We start from the raw sequence: 17937 nt of genomic DNA on the forward strand, positions 1-17937 counted from the left end.
TAAGTCTTTTCTTCTTGGGACTAATCAAAAGTAGAAATCAGAGAGATAGAGCAGAGCAGCTTGATTTTGATGAGTTATAATTAAGAAAACTTAGTGTCTCTCTAATAAGAGAAAGTTTGTCAAACCACAGCTTTGGAAGAAAGCATTTTACCACACTAACTGAATATTTTCTCTTTTTAATAAGGGATCAAATAAAGGGAGATGATTAATTAGACTGATCATCTACAAAAAAGTAAAACCCTAGATTTTATTTCATGTGCATATGCCCACTTATAAGCTAAAAAAAATTTAGACCTAGGTGCTTGCACACTTTACCAAGGTACATGACAACACCCAGTGGGTAGTTATCAGAGAATTAACATCAACATGGGTGGAAATATTAAATTGTGTTTCATGTTAAGTAGGTCTGAGGCCAACATTACTTAGTTTCCTTGTTAATGACATGGATGTGAATTGAAAGTATGCTCATTAAGTTTATAGAAGACCAATTGATAGTCTTAGACGATACGAATAGTATTTTGTATGATCATGGTAAACTAGAGAGATTACATATTTTTAAAACGTGAAGTTCAAAAAGAAAATCAGTAAAAGAATATACTTGATACAAAATGAAACCTTTATAGATATAAGGAAAGGCTGGACAGGTCAAATAGATATGTGGTCACTGATTACCATAAAAGAAAAATAGATTAAAATGTAACATCTATTTCTTTCATCCTTGAATAATTTTTTCCTGGGGTTTTAGGTGCCTGTACATAGTATAATTCTCATATTCTTCTTCCCACATAACCTGGTTTTGTCCTATCATATAGAAGTCAATTCAGGCAGCAACTTCTCTAGAAATCCTTTTCTGACATTCCTTCCTCATATCTTTTGCTAGTTACATGCCCTTCCTTCATGCTTTTGTAGTATCCTGGGTAGAACTTTTTTTAGTAGCCATTATTCCTCACTGTATTTTAAGTGTATACTTTTTTGTCTCCCTCAATAGGTTATGACCCTAGAGGCTTTTAAAACCAAAAAGTGGTTAGTACATTGTTGCTGCTCATTACATATATGTTGAGTGAACGAATGAAGCAGTAGTTTTAGATGTGATCTTTTAGTTCATATTAGAGCCTCAGGAACCACCTTTGACTGAAACAGGTCAGAATACCCTACCTCTATTCCAAAGCACCCAGAATCCAGGCTATTTAGAATCATTGTAGAGGCCTTTGAGAGGACTGGCCAAGCCAGAAATTGTAAATTTTTGGTTCATGCATCCAGAGATTTGATTTGTGCTCCAGATTGATTTGTTCTTGGTGAAGTATGGAGCATCTCTGTCCCTTAACCTGATTTTATCAGGTCCTTGAAGTGATATCTACATCCCAAAAGTAGAAAGAAGGTTCTTGTAATGTAAGAGCAATAACACCCAGAGGATTGTGAATGTTGGCTGATCAGCTAATCAGAATTTCAAGGAAGAACAAATTATTATTTACATACATGTAACAGTCTAAAGCGTACAGGTCAAATGAATAGAAAAAGTGGACCATAAAACTTTCATCCCTGTTACCTTTGTCTGTTTTCTCCCTATCTCTATCATACTCTTCTTGGTTTTCCCTGTGTATGTCTTTATTTCTTTCTTATGTATTCTCCTCCCTTCTGTGTCTCTGCTTGGGTCCCTACTTCTATCTGTCTCCTGTTCTTACTTGTCCGTTCTTTTTGGCATTTCTTCCACATAGAACTGAAATACATTTTATAGACTGTATGTACTTATTTTACAACGATTTCTCTTTCCTGTTCTTAATTTAAAAACAGGTCAGTGGATTAGTTTGCATTTTTCCCCTTTGTAGCCCTTTATTGATTTTGGCTGCCTCTGATTTAGGGGCCCTCCAGAGGGAAAATGTTGTCCATCTCAATTACAGCCATTCAAGACCACCTGAGTATCTGTAGAGCTATCCTGTTCTGATTATCTTTGGTCCCAAGAATTCACCCAGGATTAGAGTATAGGCTATGGCCAACCCGACATCTGAAAAATCAACCCCATAGTTAGTTTGACTTTTAGATCACAGTACTTGAGAATTTGAAAGGACCTTAAATGCCATTTATTCTTAAAGGAGGAGAAAACTATGACCCAGAGAGATTATGGAATTGCTCAAAGCCATAAAACTGGTAAATGACAGAGCTAGGACTAGAACCCAGATTCAGAGAGATTTATATAATAGAAGAGTAGTACTTATTTATATATTGGAGTTATCTACTAAGCATGGTAAAAAAGGGAAGTCTCTCCACCAGCAAGTTAGGGAAATAAAAGAAACATAAAGGTCCTTTAAAAACATTTAAAAACTGTTGGTCATATGGATCTAGGATCCATAGGTCCTAGAAAAGAAAATATATTTATCTGTGGCATGTGCTTGACATCACTGTTTGTGTGTATTTATACAAAGTCTGTGTGATTTGTTTGAACAGTCCTTGATTTTATTGCCTTTAATGTTTTTCTTCTTCCCCATATTTTAGGAAAGGGCTATTACACATGAATTTTTAGATTTTTTGATATATTTTGTCATTAGCTCTTGAAATAGCCTTTCAATATCAGTAGAGTTTAAGGTAGCATTTTCCATTAAGATTTTCTTTTTCTCAGATTTCTTACCCTGATTGCTATTGGAAGGAGTGCTGGGGGAATTTTCTCAAGTTAGTTGTCACACAAGGTATCTTGACAGAATCGATCATGCAGGAATTAGGAAGAGTTTATTTTATGTTTTGGGTGGCTGGCTGGTATGGGGATCCACACCCTTGACTTGGTTGTTATAACACTACACTGTAACCAACTGAGCTAACCGGTCAGCCTGGGAAGAGTTTGTTTTTCTGATCATATTGTGGAAGGGAATCCAAAGACTGCTGATTACTGACCCTTGATAAATGTATTGAAAAAGATAAATTCTGAGAACAGTTTAAATGATTAAATAAAGAGGACGTTGGCACCGCAATGAGAACTGTTTTTCTGGAGTGATTCATCTTGTAATCAGCCATGAACAAACAGAGGCAATGGGAGTACCCAGTTCAGTCTAGAAATCCAAACAAAAGGTGAAATAGTGAATGTGAGGTTCAAGAAAGTTTCATAAAAATTGGGATTACATGCAAGCTTGTTCTATAAGAATTAGCCGTTTCTTAGTGTCACCTGGGTCCTCCTGATTTTCCCCACAATGTGAAAATCAGAGCGTCAGGAGTAGGCTGCCATGTACCCAGCACTATAATGTGATGTACTGAATTAGGCCTGAACTGGGTACTCCCACTATATTTTTCTTATCTTTTTTTTTTTTTTGCTGGCTGGCACATGGATTGAACCTGGCCGGACCTTGGTGTTATCAGCACTAAATCCATCTGTAAAATAAGGCAGCATGCTCCTTTATTTCTCAAAGAAACAAGAACCTTTTTCTTAAAAAAGTTCTAAATTTCTACTTTGGAAATTTATTACCAAGTGCTGTTGATTCTACCACTTTGGTGTCTCTCAAATCTGCCTCTTTTGATGCTGACCACCACAATCTTTGTTCAGACTTTTATAATTTTTCATCTGGACCCATGCCACCCTTACTACAAATTGCTGCCAGAGTGATTTTATTAATTGGGTGACATTATTCTCCTGTTTAAAACCCTGCAATGACACTCCATGAACTTTAGGTAAAGTTCAAATTCCTTAACATCTTGTATAAGACCTTTATGATCTGATCCTTGCTAACCTCTTTTTCCAGCTAAACTGAATTATCTGTTCTTTCCCACGTTCTTAGGATTCTGAGCCTTCATTTATGTTGTCCCCTTTGCCTTCTTGACTTCCCCATTCCTTGCTTGCTTTCTCCTATTCATCCTTCTAGACCTTGCTCAGGTGTCATCTCTAGGGTACTTTCCCTGATCACCACTTCTTCCTCTCAATGCCCTACCACATGTATATATAATGAATTACTGGTATCTTTCCTATTAGACCATCAACTACATGAGGATATGGCTTAGAGCTTATTTAACTTGTCTCTGTAGTATTTTGCATAATGTTTGGATAAATTTGATAGTCGTAATAGGTTTTTTCAAGATCTGAACTATAAACTTAACCTATGATCTTGTAAATATCTTTCTTTATTTCTGTCAAGCAAATCATATAGCTATAGGTTTGTAAAAGGAATTCAATAACTAAGTTCTTGAGAGGGGAAGAGCTGTATGGACTTTCGAAAGTCTAATACATACTCAAAGTAGAAATGCCTTTGTCAAAGAAAATGCCATTTTTCTCTTTTGTGTGAAAATACGAGTATTCTAAGATGCTAGTTATTTTATAATTAGAGGACTATTTGTCTATTAATACGATTTTATGAAGTAGTACTAGTGTTTGATAAATATTTGTTATGCAAATAAATCTCTTTTAAGGGCCGGCCCGGTGGCGCACTGGATGGTGTGCCGCTTGGGAAGCGCGGCGGCGCTCCCGTCCGAGGGTTCGGATCCCATATACAGACCGGTTCCCGCTCACTGGCTGAGCGAGGCGCGGGAGCAACACCGAGGCTTGCGATCCCGTTGCCGGTCCCCGGTCCGGTACGGGGGCAACACTGAGGGTTGCGATCCGTTGCCGGACACGGAAAAAAGACAAAAGACAAAAAAAAAAAAAAAAAAAAATCTCTTTTAAAAGATAAAAAGGTATCTGTAATGGAACAACCTCCCTGTCTTTGTGGCCTTGTAAGATAGTTCTCCTAAAAACCTTTGAGGTCATCTTGTCTCTGTAAATTAGGGCACTCATAACACCACTTTTATGTACTTGTTCAACTATTTTGATGAGTTAAAGCCCACTGCTAGGTTTGTCTCAGGAAATGGAAATTTTCTGTTTCTCTTCTAGTAGGAATCGTAGCCAAAGTGGAGAGCTTTATTTCTAGGCTAGGTTGCTCATTAAAGTTCTACTCATTTACAATCAGTATACATTTATTGAGTATTTGTGATGTGTCAGGCTCTGGACTAGATGCTCGATATTAGAGATAAAGAAGACATAGGCTCTCAACATCAAAGAAATCGTAGTCTTGGAGGCAAGTTCATCCTTAAGAGTTTTTGCATCACTGTGTGAATGAATTAAAGATGTAATATTAGATAGTCTTTGAGTTCTGAGAAGATTAATACTAGGTAAATACTAGATGGACTCCATAGCCTTTTTTTCCTCCTGAAAAAAAAGGTTCATTTTGAGGTTTTACTGTACTGCTGGTATGCAATACATATTTAGATATGCATTCTTGTTATAAATCTTTTAACGTAATAGTAATTGGTGTGCTATCACAGTATCTTCTGACATGAGTTGTGGCTTGACATATTTGAGTGAAACCAGCCAGCAAATGTACTATTTCTTCTCTAGTGATAAGGATATTCTAGTAGCAGCTGGAGTTTGTGGAGGATACCACTTTATAGATCGTTAGCTAGTAGACAGTTTGAAATACTTTAAATGCTTTTGTAATTTTAATTAAACAAAAATTTCTTTTAAATTCCTTTGCTATGACTCCAAAGAATATTTTTTTTATCTTCTGAGGTGGATGATAATAGTACTGTAAGATATCAAAGTAATTCTCTGGGAATGAAATAATATGTTTGAGATATGTATGCACAAAAAAATTGAGACCCTGTATCACAGAGTCATTCTTAGATGTAGTGCTCTCTAATTTAATGCTTGACATCCTCTTTTCCCTCTCTGTTCATTTAAGTTTATAAGTAGATATTCTTATTAGGAAAAACCATTCTTAGGTTCCTTTCCACATTGTTGCATGTAAGAACTAGCGGAAACTCATTGTGCCTCATCAATGAGAACAGAGGGGAAATAATGTTAATCATATCCCAAAGTGGGCACACTGGCAGTTACTCTTCTTTGTTTTACAGGGATGAACGAAATCAGTCCATCATTGTAAGCGGAGAGTCTGGGGCAGGCAAAACAGTTTCAGCTAAGTATGCCATGCGATACTTTGCAACTGTGAGTGGTTCTGCCAGTGAGGCCAATGTTGAAGAGAAGGTCTTAGCCTCCAACCCCATCATGGAGGTAAGACAGCAGCATCCTCAACCTTCTTACCATATTCTCTTCTTAAGAAACATGCTCAAAAAATTGATTGTTACAACACGTGTCGGGAAGTTTGGGGTCACCCAGCCTCTAAAATTAGGAAAATACTTTCTACATGTTAGTAAGAGATCTAGGAAAAGTGAAAATTCAGTAAGATAGACATTCTGAGTAAAGGCCAGCTATCGAGAAATTGACATTAGCCCATAATCCTGCTTTTTTTTTTTTTTTTTGTCCTTTTTGAGACCAGCCGCACCACGCTCGGTCAGTGAGCTCTGTGAGCACACCGGTCATCCTTATAAGGATCTGAACCCGTGGCGGGAGCGATGCTGCGCTCCCAGCGCTGCACTCTCCCGAGTGCGCCACGGGCTCGGCCCCATAATCCTGCATTTTTAACTTACCAACTGAATTGATGCTTCTAAATACCAGGCAGCAGTACTTCATTTTCCCAGATTTCTTTCTCATTTCTTAATTGACTCATATCTATTGTTCCTTGTATCAGAAGCACAGGTTACTCATTTCCCCCAAGTCCTGAGTTCTTATTAATGCTCCTTCCAAAACATAGGATTCATTGTGCTCAAGCATGAATGAGTTTCATTATTCCTTTGCCCGCAATTCATTTTATATTCTTAGTCCAACCCATTTATCTGTAAATTTTAATTTTTTCCAGGTTTGAACTGTAAACTTAACTTATGATCTTATAGACATCTTTTTTGTTTATGTCAAGCACATCACATAGCTATAGGTTTGTAAAAGAAATGCAATTAACTGTAAGTTCTTAAGAGGGGAAGAGCTATGAAAGGATGGATTTTCAAAAGTCAAATACATATTTAAAGCAGAAATGCCTTTGCCAAAGAAAATGGAAGTAGTTGTGTGAGAATTTGAGTATTTTAAGATTTGAAACTAGGGAATATTTGTCTATTAATATCATTTTAGGAAATTTATAGTATTATAAGAAGTTCCATTAAATGGAGAAAAATAAGTTTAATTAAATGGAGAGAAGTTAGTTTGGACATGCAGAAACAAACCTACCTTGTTGAAAATTCAAATCAGCATTTTTTATTCCTGTCTTTTTCCTTTGTCAAGCTTTATTTGTCACCTAAACACAGATGGAGTTAAAACTGGCCTGATGAACCTGTGGTATAACTGGTTTTTGCAATAATCTGTCCAGAGGTAACTGTGCCTGGTTTGCAGTGCTGTGTGAGACTTTAAAACAGAATGCTGTGACCTTTTGTCTATAGGGCTGCCCTCTAGAGCAGCAGGACTTCTATTCTTGGGATTGAAAGACAAGATATGCTGGGGAAGTCTCTTGAGAGGCCTACTCCTGGGCGTGCTATGGAAAGAAAACTGGAAAGGTTTTCTGAAATAGCATGGACAGGAAGAAACAGATGTTTGTGACAAAAGAGAGTAGTGAAGGTTTTAAGCAAATACTAAGATTTCGAAAGAATTTAAGCTATAGATATAGTGATGGATGCCACTGGTATTAATACTGGGGAAATACAATCTATGGAACCAATTTTAGTTTTAGGTCAGAAAACAATAGGACTTTGCTTCCTACCACTGTTTTCACTGGTTTGGGTTATGATAACAAATTCTTGGTATTTGGCAACAGTTCAGTTCATTCTAGTCTCTAATGGTAGAATATGCCAAAGTTTTGATTATGATGGCATTAGGGAGTCCCAGCTCTTCTAGACTCGGACCTTATAATACTAAGATTTGAAGTTTTTGTGAGGATAATTTGTCTCGAATGAACCTTCTAGAATTTGTCAAAAGTAGAATGAACTATTTTATGACTTTTTTCAAAAACAGCTGCATTCATTTTTCTACAACACAGATTTGAGTTGTGTTAGTAGGAGTTATATTAAAAATTTGGAATGACCATAGATACTACTTTTTAATACGCAGTTGTAAGGAATTTTCCATTTGCTGGGATGAACAGAAAAAAGATGAAGGGATCAGTTTATACTTAGCTACTTCATTCTATGTTATTGTTTAGTCTACACGAATTTGGATTAAGAAAACTTTGGTAGAGTTAAAGAACTAATTTTCAACAACTACAAAAGAGGGCATCTCAATTTGAAAGACTAAAGTAGAATTTAGAGCTTAAGAATGGTGACAAAGGGTTTATAGTTACTGGAAGAAAACACAGGTAAAATATGGAATTTGTAGCCTAGAAAATTTGTAGCTTTAAACCTGCTTCAAGACTATGTTTCTATATCCTAGCCCTTTACTGTGATGTCAAGAAAGTGATGTCCAGGTCCCCAGTGATCTGATGAAAGTCCTCAATGGATAATGAGCATCCTACACGGTTAACATCACACATAGTGGCTGAAGCGATTTGCACATTATCCTTTAGAAAGAAAATTTCTCATCCTCCACATAGGCTCCTTTTGTGAAATATGAATGATGTAGAGAAGAGTGGTTCTTTTTGCTCTATTTTATCTACTTTATTTTTCTTGGAAATTTTTATCAGAAGGTGGGGATGGGGGGGTTCTTGGGGCACGCTAGATCTTAATAGTTCTTTTTTATTTTCAATAACCATAGTTAAAGACATTCATCTCTATTTAGTAAAGAAAAATAACTCATGCAGCATTTCACTAAAATAATAGTAAAATTAAGATCACAATATTTCTCCTATCTTTTAGCAATTTCTTGCTGATTGAAACGAAAATAGCATTAGGGACTCTGTCATGAATACAGTACTGGTTGAGCATGTAACCAGTACATGCTCAAAACCCAAAATCCAAACTGCTACAAAATCTGAAGCTTTTTGAGCGTTGATGTAACATTCAAATGCTCATTGGAGCATTTCAGATTTTAGATTTTCAGAATAGGGGTGCTCAACCAGTATGTATTCTATAAATATTCTAAAATAACACTTCTAGAAATACTTTTGGTCCCAAGCATTTCGGATAAGGTATGCTCAACCTGTATTTATAAGGCAGAGGGAGCAACTAGGGGATGGACAAAAGCTAGTATTTATATATAAAACTTTCTTTCCATATCAGGTTCAGGGTTTAGAATCATATGATTTTATTTCTGAAAAGAACCCTAGAGCTCATCCATCCTAGTCAATTTATACTTGGAGACACTAATGCTTCTCAGAGGGATTAAATGATGGCAAATTGGTAGTTGGACCTGGTCTAATACCCAGTTCTTCAGACTTCTATTTCACTCACTCCTTCTACCATTCTTGCTCTGTGTTTAAATACATTTTACTCAAAGACAAAAGGGGCTGTTTCAACCCTAGCCTATTCACTGCATCTTCTCACAGAATGAAGTATTCTTTTGGCAAGTTGGCCACTCTTTTTTTTTTTTTTTTTTAAAGATGACCAGTAAGGGGATCTTAACCCTTGACTTGGTGTTGTCAGCACCACGCTCAGCCAGTGAGCAAACCGGCCATCCCTGTATGGGATCCGAACCCGGGGCCGTGGTGTTATCAGCACCGCACGCGCCCGAGTGAGCCACCGGGCCGGCTCAAGTTGGCCACTCTTTTTTTTTTTTTTTAAAGATGACCAGTAAGGGGATCTTAACCCTTGACTTGGTGTTGTCAGCACCACGCTCAGCCAGTGAGCAAACCGGCCATCCCTGTATGGGATCCGAACCCGGGGCCTTGGTGTTATCAGCACCGCACTCTCCCGAGTGAGCCACCGGGCCGGCTCAAGTTGGCCACTCTTGACTCCTAGTGTACGTAGAAGGGAAAAAGATGACATATGAAAGGTGGGATAAGAATTGGAGAAGGAGAAGAAGCTGTGGACCAGCCTTCTGCAGCTTGCATACTTACTGGCAGGGAAGTATGTAGGACTAGTAAGGAGTCAATAAATATTACTGTTGCTGCTACTTCTACTGCATGTAACCTTTCATCTGCTCCTTGACAGAATATAGTGTGTTGAGAGAAAATTCTTCATTTATAATTAATTTTTTCCTAAACAAAATAGAAATAGTGGGACTATATGGAGACTTTTCGTTATGTGTGTTATGGTTTTTATAATATCATGGTAGGTAATATCTTATTAAATGTTTGTATAGTTAAATTATCTCAGGCTCTGTTAGAGAACTCTGTAATTTTGCTGGGAATATATTTTCCACTCTTTCTTATTTAAAAAGCATTTAAGGGCAGGCCCATGGCTCACTTGGGAGAGTGGTGCTGATAACACCAAGGCCACGGGTTCAGATCTCTGTATAGGGATAGCCAGTTCGCCACTTGGGAGAGCGTGGTGCTGACAATACCAAGTCAAGGGTTAAGATCCCTTTACCTGTCATCTTTAAAAAAAAAAAAAAAAAGCATTTAAAGTGTTAATCTAAAATATAGCAGTGTCCTCATTTCCAAAACAAAATAGGATGATATCTGCCCTCCACTTGAGAAAGTGAAAGTACATTTTCTTTGATTGATCAGAGAATCTAATGTGTTGACTTTTGTGGCTATGTTACTACTGTTTTCATCACTTATATTTGTACTGCAATTTTAAAATTCCAGAATATTTTCACATCTTTATCTCTGATATGGTTTCTATATACTAATCCTAATACAGGCTTTGCACAAGTGAAGATATTAATCTTATATGAAGTTACCTTATTAAACATATAATATATGCACTGTGTTAACACTTTTCTAACTATACTTTTTTTTTTTTTTTTGCTTTGCTTTAAAGGAAAATTTATATAAGCATGTTACCTAAATCAGAAAGAAGACATATGTCATTTAAATTTTTAAGGTTATATAAAAAATTTAGCAGAAAGTTACATTATCTGCATTTTGTAGCAGTTGTTTTGCAAGTTAGGTACAACTACCAAAATCCAAAACCAAATTTTATTTGCTCTGGCTTCTTAAAATGGTGTTTAAATTGACAGGGTAATACTAATACTCTGCTAATAAGCAGTCCTACTGGACCTTTGTTGACACAGGATAAGATGATAGAAACTTCTGGCTAAAGAGACCCTGAATACCAGAGCATTATTTCCAGGAAAATATTAATTTGTTTGAACCATCTTATTTATATAAAACAGACAAGGTTTTTTTAAGATATGAAAACCTTGATGCTTGACTAACAAGGCTCATGCTTTGGCAACTTCTAATCCCATTTGATCTCTTTCTTTGCTGGCATGAATGCATATGTTCTGATACCCCAAATGGTGTGTGAAAATCTCCCAGCTGCTAGGCTCACCTTTGCTGTTTCTTAAAATCATTTTTGTGAGAATAGCAAGACAAATAAGAACTATTAGTATATATCTGTGTGGTTGTGCTGGGGGAAAAGCATATATCTGTGCCTGTAGGGACAGAATTGGTTCTGTTCTTAAAATAATTCATTTTAAGGAGTTTTGTTCTACTCAGTCCTTTCCCTCCCTGAACAAACTCTGTAAATGTCATGCCGTGAATTGTACTTCTAAAATCTTATTTTCTCCCTTGCTTCTTAGTCAATTGGAAATGCTAAAACAACCAGGAATGATAATAGCAGCCGTTTTGGGAAGTATATTGAGATTGGTTTTGATAAGAGATATCGAATCATTGGTGCCAATATGAGAACTTACCTTTTAGAGAAATCCAGAGTGGTGTTCCAGGTAAGCCAGACACATACACATATATTCTTGTGTTAGATTGCCATTTAATTGCAGAGCCCATACTTGCTGGTATGCATTTTATTCTTAGATACTCTTGAGCATGTTATGACAATATTGCTACAAACCATAATTGGGTTGAAGCATGCAAAATGATACCTGTCAGAGGCAGGGGAATACCTCTGAGAATAATAGTCTTTGGGATTGGGCACCGATGTAGGTTTAATGGTTTTGACTCTTCCTTACGGATGCTTAGTTAAGAAGAGGTGTTATTAGTTTAGACTTGTTACTCATATTTTCCAATTGATAGGGAGGGCATTGATCTATGCCTTCAGTAACTTACAGTTTGAACTCAGTTCAAACAACAACAAAAAATTATCCTTGTCTACTTTTCTTCCTTCGTCTCCTCTCTTAGAATACGATATTGTTTAGATCGAATAGTGAGAGTTAAAAAAATCTTCACAACCCAGTTTTGAACTATCAAAAAACAAATTCAGTTGATGCATCTGTTTAGGGTTTGCATTCACACATGCTCTTGGTCCTTGTTGATCTGAAAGTGCGAAATTCTGTACATCTACAACACTTGCAGGCGTATATTTACGTATTTACAGGCATACTAAGGAAGTGTGGATTTATCATTGGAAAACTCCCAGTATAGGGTTCCTGATAACCCACTTCATACCTCATGCTGTGAGATCAGGGGTTGCATCTACCCCTTAATTGTATGCCCACTCCATTGAGGTTCAAATACCCCAGCATTGCCATGTAGCAGGGTCCACAATTTCCATTGTCTAAGTCTGCTGTGACTTTGAAAGTGTCTGGGACATATAGAAAGTCATGAGTTTGGGCAGCCTGCAGCTACCTTGGCTTTGACTTTAGGGTTGTGTCTGGTTTGTGGCCACCCAAAATATAATAATTAATTTATATAGTAAGGTAATAGTCACTCTCCTCCATTGTTCTAATATCTAGGTACAGACAGAGCAGTGTTAATATACACAGACACTTCTATAGGTTTTTGTGAAAAGCATCAGATTTAGTAGCCAGAAGAAAGAATGGGTGAGATGTAGGTAGATTTAAGAGAGAATTGAGTCAAAATAGTAGAAATTTGATTGATAGGTGAGTAAGTAAAGTTGAAATGGACAGGAAAAACAGTCCTTGGTTAGTATGTTGGCCAATGGCTATTAGTGCTTAATACAAAATGGTAAGGCCTAATCCTTATCGTCCTGTCTAGAGACATTGAAGCAATTCTAGCCGTTTCCCAGTCCCCAGGGCTGTAGGATATTGAGTATGTTTGGTATGTCAAAATGAATTATGCAGTCAAAAAAAGAAGACTTGATATTGTCCTTTTTGTACAGAGATGACCAAGTATTTCTGTAGACCCATCTGCTTTTCTAGTTTCTGAGTACCGAATCATCTGATCTCTTGCCTAATCATGCTTGTGATCATTTGCACATTTATAAGTTTTTCAGTGTCTTTTGTTCTTAAAAGTTTTCTTTACCAGACATCAGCTTCCTTTGGGCATCAAACCTGACCTTGTTCTTAGGAGTACTAACCTTTATCAACTAAATACACTGCAAAATTCAAGGATATGATGGTAGAGTATTAGGATTCAATTTTGTTTGAACAATATTATTGCAACTGTATTTTTGAGGTATGTATATATGGAAAAAGACTTTCAGGAGGTGCTGAAATTTGGCCTTATAGTTGTAAGTAATTTATTTTATATTTTATAAAATAGTTATTGGTTTTAAAATATATAATCTAAAACAGTATAGATGATATAGTGCATTTGTGGATTTCTTACAAACAACCACAGTAGATGGTCCACTCTAAAATATTTTCAAAGATGGGATTATTCTTTTCCAGTCAAAGTGCTAGGAAGACCATGAATCTAAGAGATACCATTAGAAAAAAAGTATTGAATATTGCAAAGAAATGGTTTTAGCTTCTCCCTAAAGCACTGGTCTCTTAAGTCTCATAAATCAAGCTGTTCACTAGTTCAAAAAGCATTACTATTAGGTATTTTATATTGTATGTGACCAACACATGCACACTCATCCATATGCACATAGACTATATAAATCATAATGCTTAATACTAACTAAAAAAATTAGGAAATTTGGGAAAGGACAATTTATTTCACTAAATGATATAATTAAATATTAAATTTTTATTTTATGATAGAATTTTCTGAGTTTTAGATTAAAATGTTGCAATTGAAAACTCTTCTTGTTTCAAAGGCAGAAGAGGAGAGAAACTATCATATCTTCTATCAGCTTTGTGCCTCAGCAAAGTTACCCGAATTTAAAATGCTGCGATTAGGTATGAATATGGTGTTATATTTATTGTGCTGATACTGTTTTCCGTTCATTTCCAAGTTCCTAAACTTACTTGTTAAAATGGAGCTTATCTCATACTGAAATATTTATGGATAATATGATAAAAAGTCTACAGTTGGCTTGAAAGCAACCCATAGGGTGGGGAAGGAGTGAGTGGCTCTGTAAATGGAACAAGACTGGCCTTGAGGTGATACTTATTTAAGATGGGTGATGAGTACATAGGGGTTCATTATACTAGCCTCTCTACTTTTGGATATGTTTGAAATTTGCCTTGATTAAAAGAAAAAAAATTGAAAGGAGTTTATCAGATGGAGGCCTGGAGGTTTCTGATGAGGGTAGTAAAGTGTTTGAGGAAATTATCCTAGCATGTAGATTGGAATAAAACCTTTAGGGAAGGACTGTTCATTTCACCAGTTAAGATAAATAAACTATAAATATTTCACTCCATTATTTATTTATTTATTTATTTTTAAATTTATTTTATTTATTGAATCAAAATCGATTATACGTTTTTTGGGGGTTGAACATTGAGATATGTTGATCAAATCAATATTACTAGCATATATATTGTTACAGATCATAATTATTCTTTATGCCCCTTGTCCAATCTCTCCCCTCCCCTCCTTAATCACCCTAGATTTCTTCTCTCCTTCTGAAAGAATAATGGTTACTCTGTTAAACTGTTGCCTAGATGATCCGTCCGATGCTGAGAGGTGTGATCAGGTCCCCCAATATTATCGTAGAACAGATGCTTCTTCTGTCACTCTGAAATAGGCTTTGTGGAGACAGGCATCCTCTTTTCTTTATCTCTGCTGGTGACTCTCCTTGTGTGAATGCACTCCAGTGGTTGATGGACCATCTGCATAGTGGTTGTGGTGTATAGCTGCTTTTGCAGCAGCTATAGTCATTGTGGTGGCTGTGGTGGGCCACCCACATGGAGGTGATGTTTTTGGCATGCTCCTTGGTGCTGGCAGTGTACCTGGTTGTGGGGTGTGTCTGGTCCCCTTCTCTATGCCTCTGGTCCCCAGATGGGCCCTGAGGCACTGGCACTGTGTACCTGGATGCAGGAGGGGGGTACAGTCCCCTTCTCCGTGCCTCGGGTCACCAGGTGGGCCCCAAGTTTCTCGTGCAGTATGCCTGGTTGTGGGAGGGGGGTTACAGTCCCTTTCTCCCTGCCTCGGGTCACCGGGCAGACCCTGAGATGCTGGCGTGGTATGTCTGGTTGAGGGAGGGGGGTACGTCCCCTTCTCCATGCCTTGGGTCCCCAGGCGGGCCCTGAGGCATTGGCTTAGTGTGCCTGGTTGTGGGAGTGGGGTCCGGTCCCCTTTTCCATGCCCCGGGTCACCAAGCAGGCCCCAAGGCACTGGCACAGTGTGCCTGGTTGTGGGAGGGGAATCTAGTACCCTTCTCCATGCCTCAGGTCCCTGAGCAGGCCCCAAGGCACTGGCATTGTTTGCCAGGATGTGGGAGTGGGGTCCAATCCCGGCTCCAAGCCTCTGGTTCCCAGGCAGGCCCCAAGGTGCTGGTGGTATGCCTAGGCCGGAACTAGTTTTTTGTCCTTTGCTTACTTCTAACACAGGGGAACTTCCTGTGGGAACCAGTACTTGAGCTGTGTGGTTTAGCTAAATTGCTGCTTTGCTGCTGTTTCCCTAGGGAAGGCTTTGCGCAGCTCAGGGTTTAATGGTTGACCTTATAGGTACTTCTGGCACTCCAGAGACCCGGTGGATCTGTGTTGTGTAGAAACTCTGATCTGGGCCTGAGTTTTTTCATCAAACTGCACCCCATGCAATTCTGCATTCCTGACCAGTCTCCTCTGAGTGATCCTGTGCTGATTGGGGGACAGGTCAGCTGTCCTTGCTGTGTCCTAGTGTTCCCCTGGGCACGTCTCCCCCACTGCACATGCTCAAAACACTTCCCATGGGGCAGGCCCTGCGCCGGTCCCTTGTGATGACTCACAGACCTCTGAATGGTTCCCTTTTTTCAGCTGTTCTGGCTCCTTACTCCTATGTGGGTCCACGGGAACCCTATTAGTGGTCTTGCTGTCCTGGGGGCCACCAAGGCCCTCTTCTCCCCTGCTGCCTCCAAGTAACTCCATCTGAAGGACACAGCTGCAGCTTCTGCCGGCTCCTGCTCCATGCGCTCAGCAGCTCAAGCCTTAAAGCAGCAACAGCCCAAGATGCTTAGAGCAGTTTTTTCTTTCTCTTATCATGGTTTCTCCTGCCTTCATGAACTCAGTAGGTCTCTCCTCCTCTTCCCCTGAGCTCCAGCAGCCCCAGCTTGGCTGATGCTACATTTTTATAGTTGTAAATTGATTGATTTGTGGGAGAGAGTTGACGCTGGGAACTGTCTATTCTGCCATCTTGACTGGAAGTCACACTCCATTATTTAATTTTGAGTTTTATATTAAAATAAAATTGAAAACACGTGTAAACTCCAGATCCTGTACACCTAGCTGTGCTATCACTCTCTTTTATTCAGAGTGGACATAAAAGTGGAAGCAAGACTTTTTCATAGACTGAAAAACTTTTTTTTTTTTTTCATTTCAGGAAATGCAGGTAACTTTCATTACACGAAGCAAGGTGGCAGTCCTGTGATTGAAGGAGTGGATGATGCAAAGGAGATGGCACATACCAGGCAGGCCTGCACTTTGCTAGGTAATGTCATTTTATTCTTGAGCTCTTATGAGTAATAGCTTTTAGACTCAATGAACCTTTGGAATATTGGCTTGGCTTTGTGTTAAGTGGTGAGTATTGCTGGGAGATTTAACATTCCTTATAGAAGACATTTATACAGCAAATGGGCATGAGGTTTCTTTTTGGGGTGTGGGAACTGTTCTAAAATCAGATTGCAGTAATGGTTGCACAACTTTGTAAATTTACTTAAAATAATTGAATTGCACATTTAAAATGGGTGAATTTTATGGTATGCAAACTATTCCTCAATAAAGCTGTTAAAAAAAACACATTTGGGGCATTAGGGGAGGTAGGACTAACTATAATTCTTTGCTTAAATTTTTACTAAAATCAGAAACCTAAAGCTAAATGAAATGGTTTCCTGTACAAGCTTACATTTTGTGGGGGTTTTCATTTGTCTGTTTGTTTTCAGGGTATTTTTGTTTCTGGGAAATATGCTGAGCTGGCATGGTGACAGAACATTGTATTATATGTAGTTTATTCTAACATTTTTTTTTTTAAGTTGACCTGTAAGGGGATCTTAACCCTTAACTTGGTGTTGTCAGAACCACGCTGTCCTAAGTGAGCAATCTGGCCATCCCTATATAGGGATCCAAACCCTTGGCCTTGGTGTTATCAGCACCACACTCTCCCAAGTGAGCCACGGGCTGGCCCTTATTCTAACATTTTTTAAATAGTTCATATGTCACTATCTTGTTTCCAGGGTTTAAAAAATGTTCAGTGGACATGTGAATAAATTAATCTTTAGAACTGTAGTCTACAACTTTTAGAGATGAATTTTGTTTTTTAAAAATGTCAGTATATAAATAACTCTAAAATTATATGTTGGTATTTTGAGGAGTACCCTCAGGTAAATTAATTTGAAAGCATTGCTAATCATAGTGTGGTCCAGGACCACTGTGGAACCTGCTAGAAATGCAGAATCTCAGACCTCTTCTCAGACCTGCTGAATCAGAATCTGCATTTCAACAGGATTCATTGGTAGTTCACGTGTGTATTAAAGTTTGAAAAACACTAGAAAACACTTCTAGGACAAATCTGTTTGTAAATAGAAAATTGTGAATTTGAAAAAAACATGATGCAAGAGATGGCAAAAATATTCATTATAAAGTCAACTCTCAATTACTCGGTGTAAGTTTACATATTTTAAAATAATTTTACTACTTCTACTTGCGTATAATTATATCTAATATTTTGATAATTCTTACCTTACTGAAAAATGAAGCCAAATCTGATAAAAGCCAGAGGCTGTCCAGCTTTCTCTTCCTGCCTTACCCTTTAGGTCCTGCTCTAATGCTACATTTGGACAGTTACT

At 37.9% G+C, this 17937-nt stretch overlaps 1 protein-coding gene across 4 annotated transcripts in view; it reads left to right on the top strand.

The window, feature by feature from the left end:
• MYO5A (myosin VA (heavy chain 12, myoxin)) overlaps positions 1 to 17937 on the top strand; it is a 124597-nt gene that overhangs the window by 10036 nt on the left and 96624 nt on the right. For all 4 annotated transcript variants that reach the window (XM_008577316.1, XM_008577317.1, XM_008577319.1 and 1 more), the window contains exons 4-7: positions 5863 to 6019; positions 11450 to 11593; positions 13831 to 13912; positions 16476 to 16583. In XM_008577316.1, coding sequence (XP_008575538.1) covers positions 5863 to 6019; positions 11450 to 11593; positions 13831 to 13912; positions 16476 to 16583 — 491 coding nt within the window. The remainder of the gene's footprint in view (positions 1 to 5862; positions 6020 to 11449; positions 11594 to 13830; positions 13913 to 16475; positions 16584 to 17937) is intronic.

This window comes from Galeopterus variegatus, unplaced genomic scaffold (genome assembly GCF_000696425.1).
Source record: "Galeopterus variegatus unplaced genomic scaffold, G_variegatus-3.0.2 Scaffold1487, whole genome shotgun sequence".
NCBI classification, from domain to species: Eukaryota; Metazoa; Chordata; class Mammalia; order Dermoptera; family Cynocephalidae; genus Galeopterus; species Galeopterus variegatus.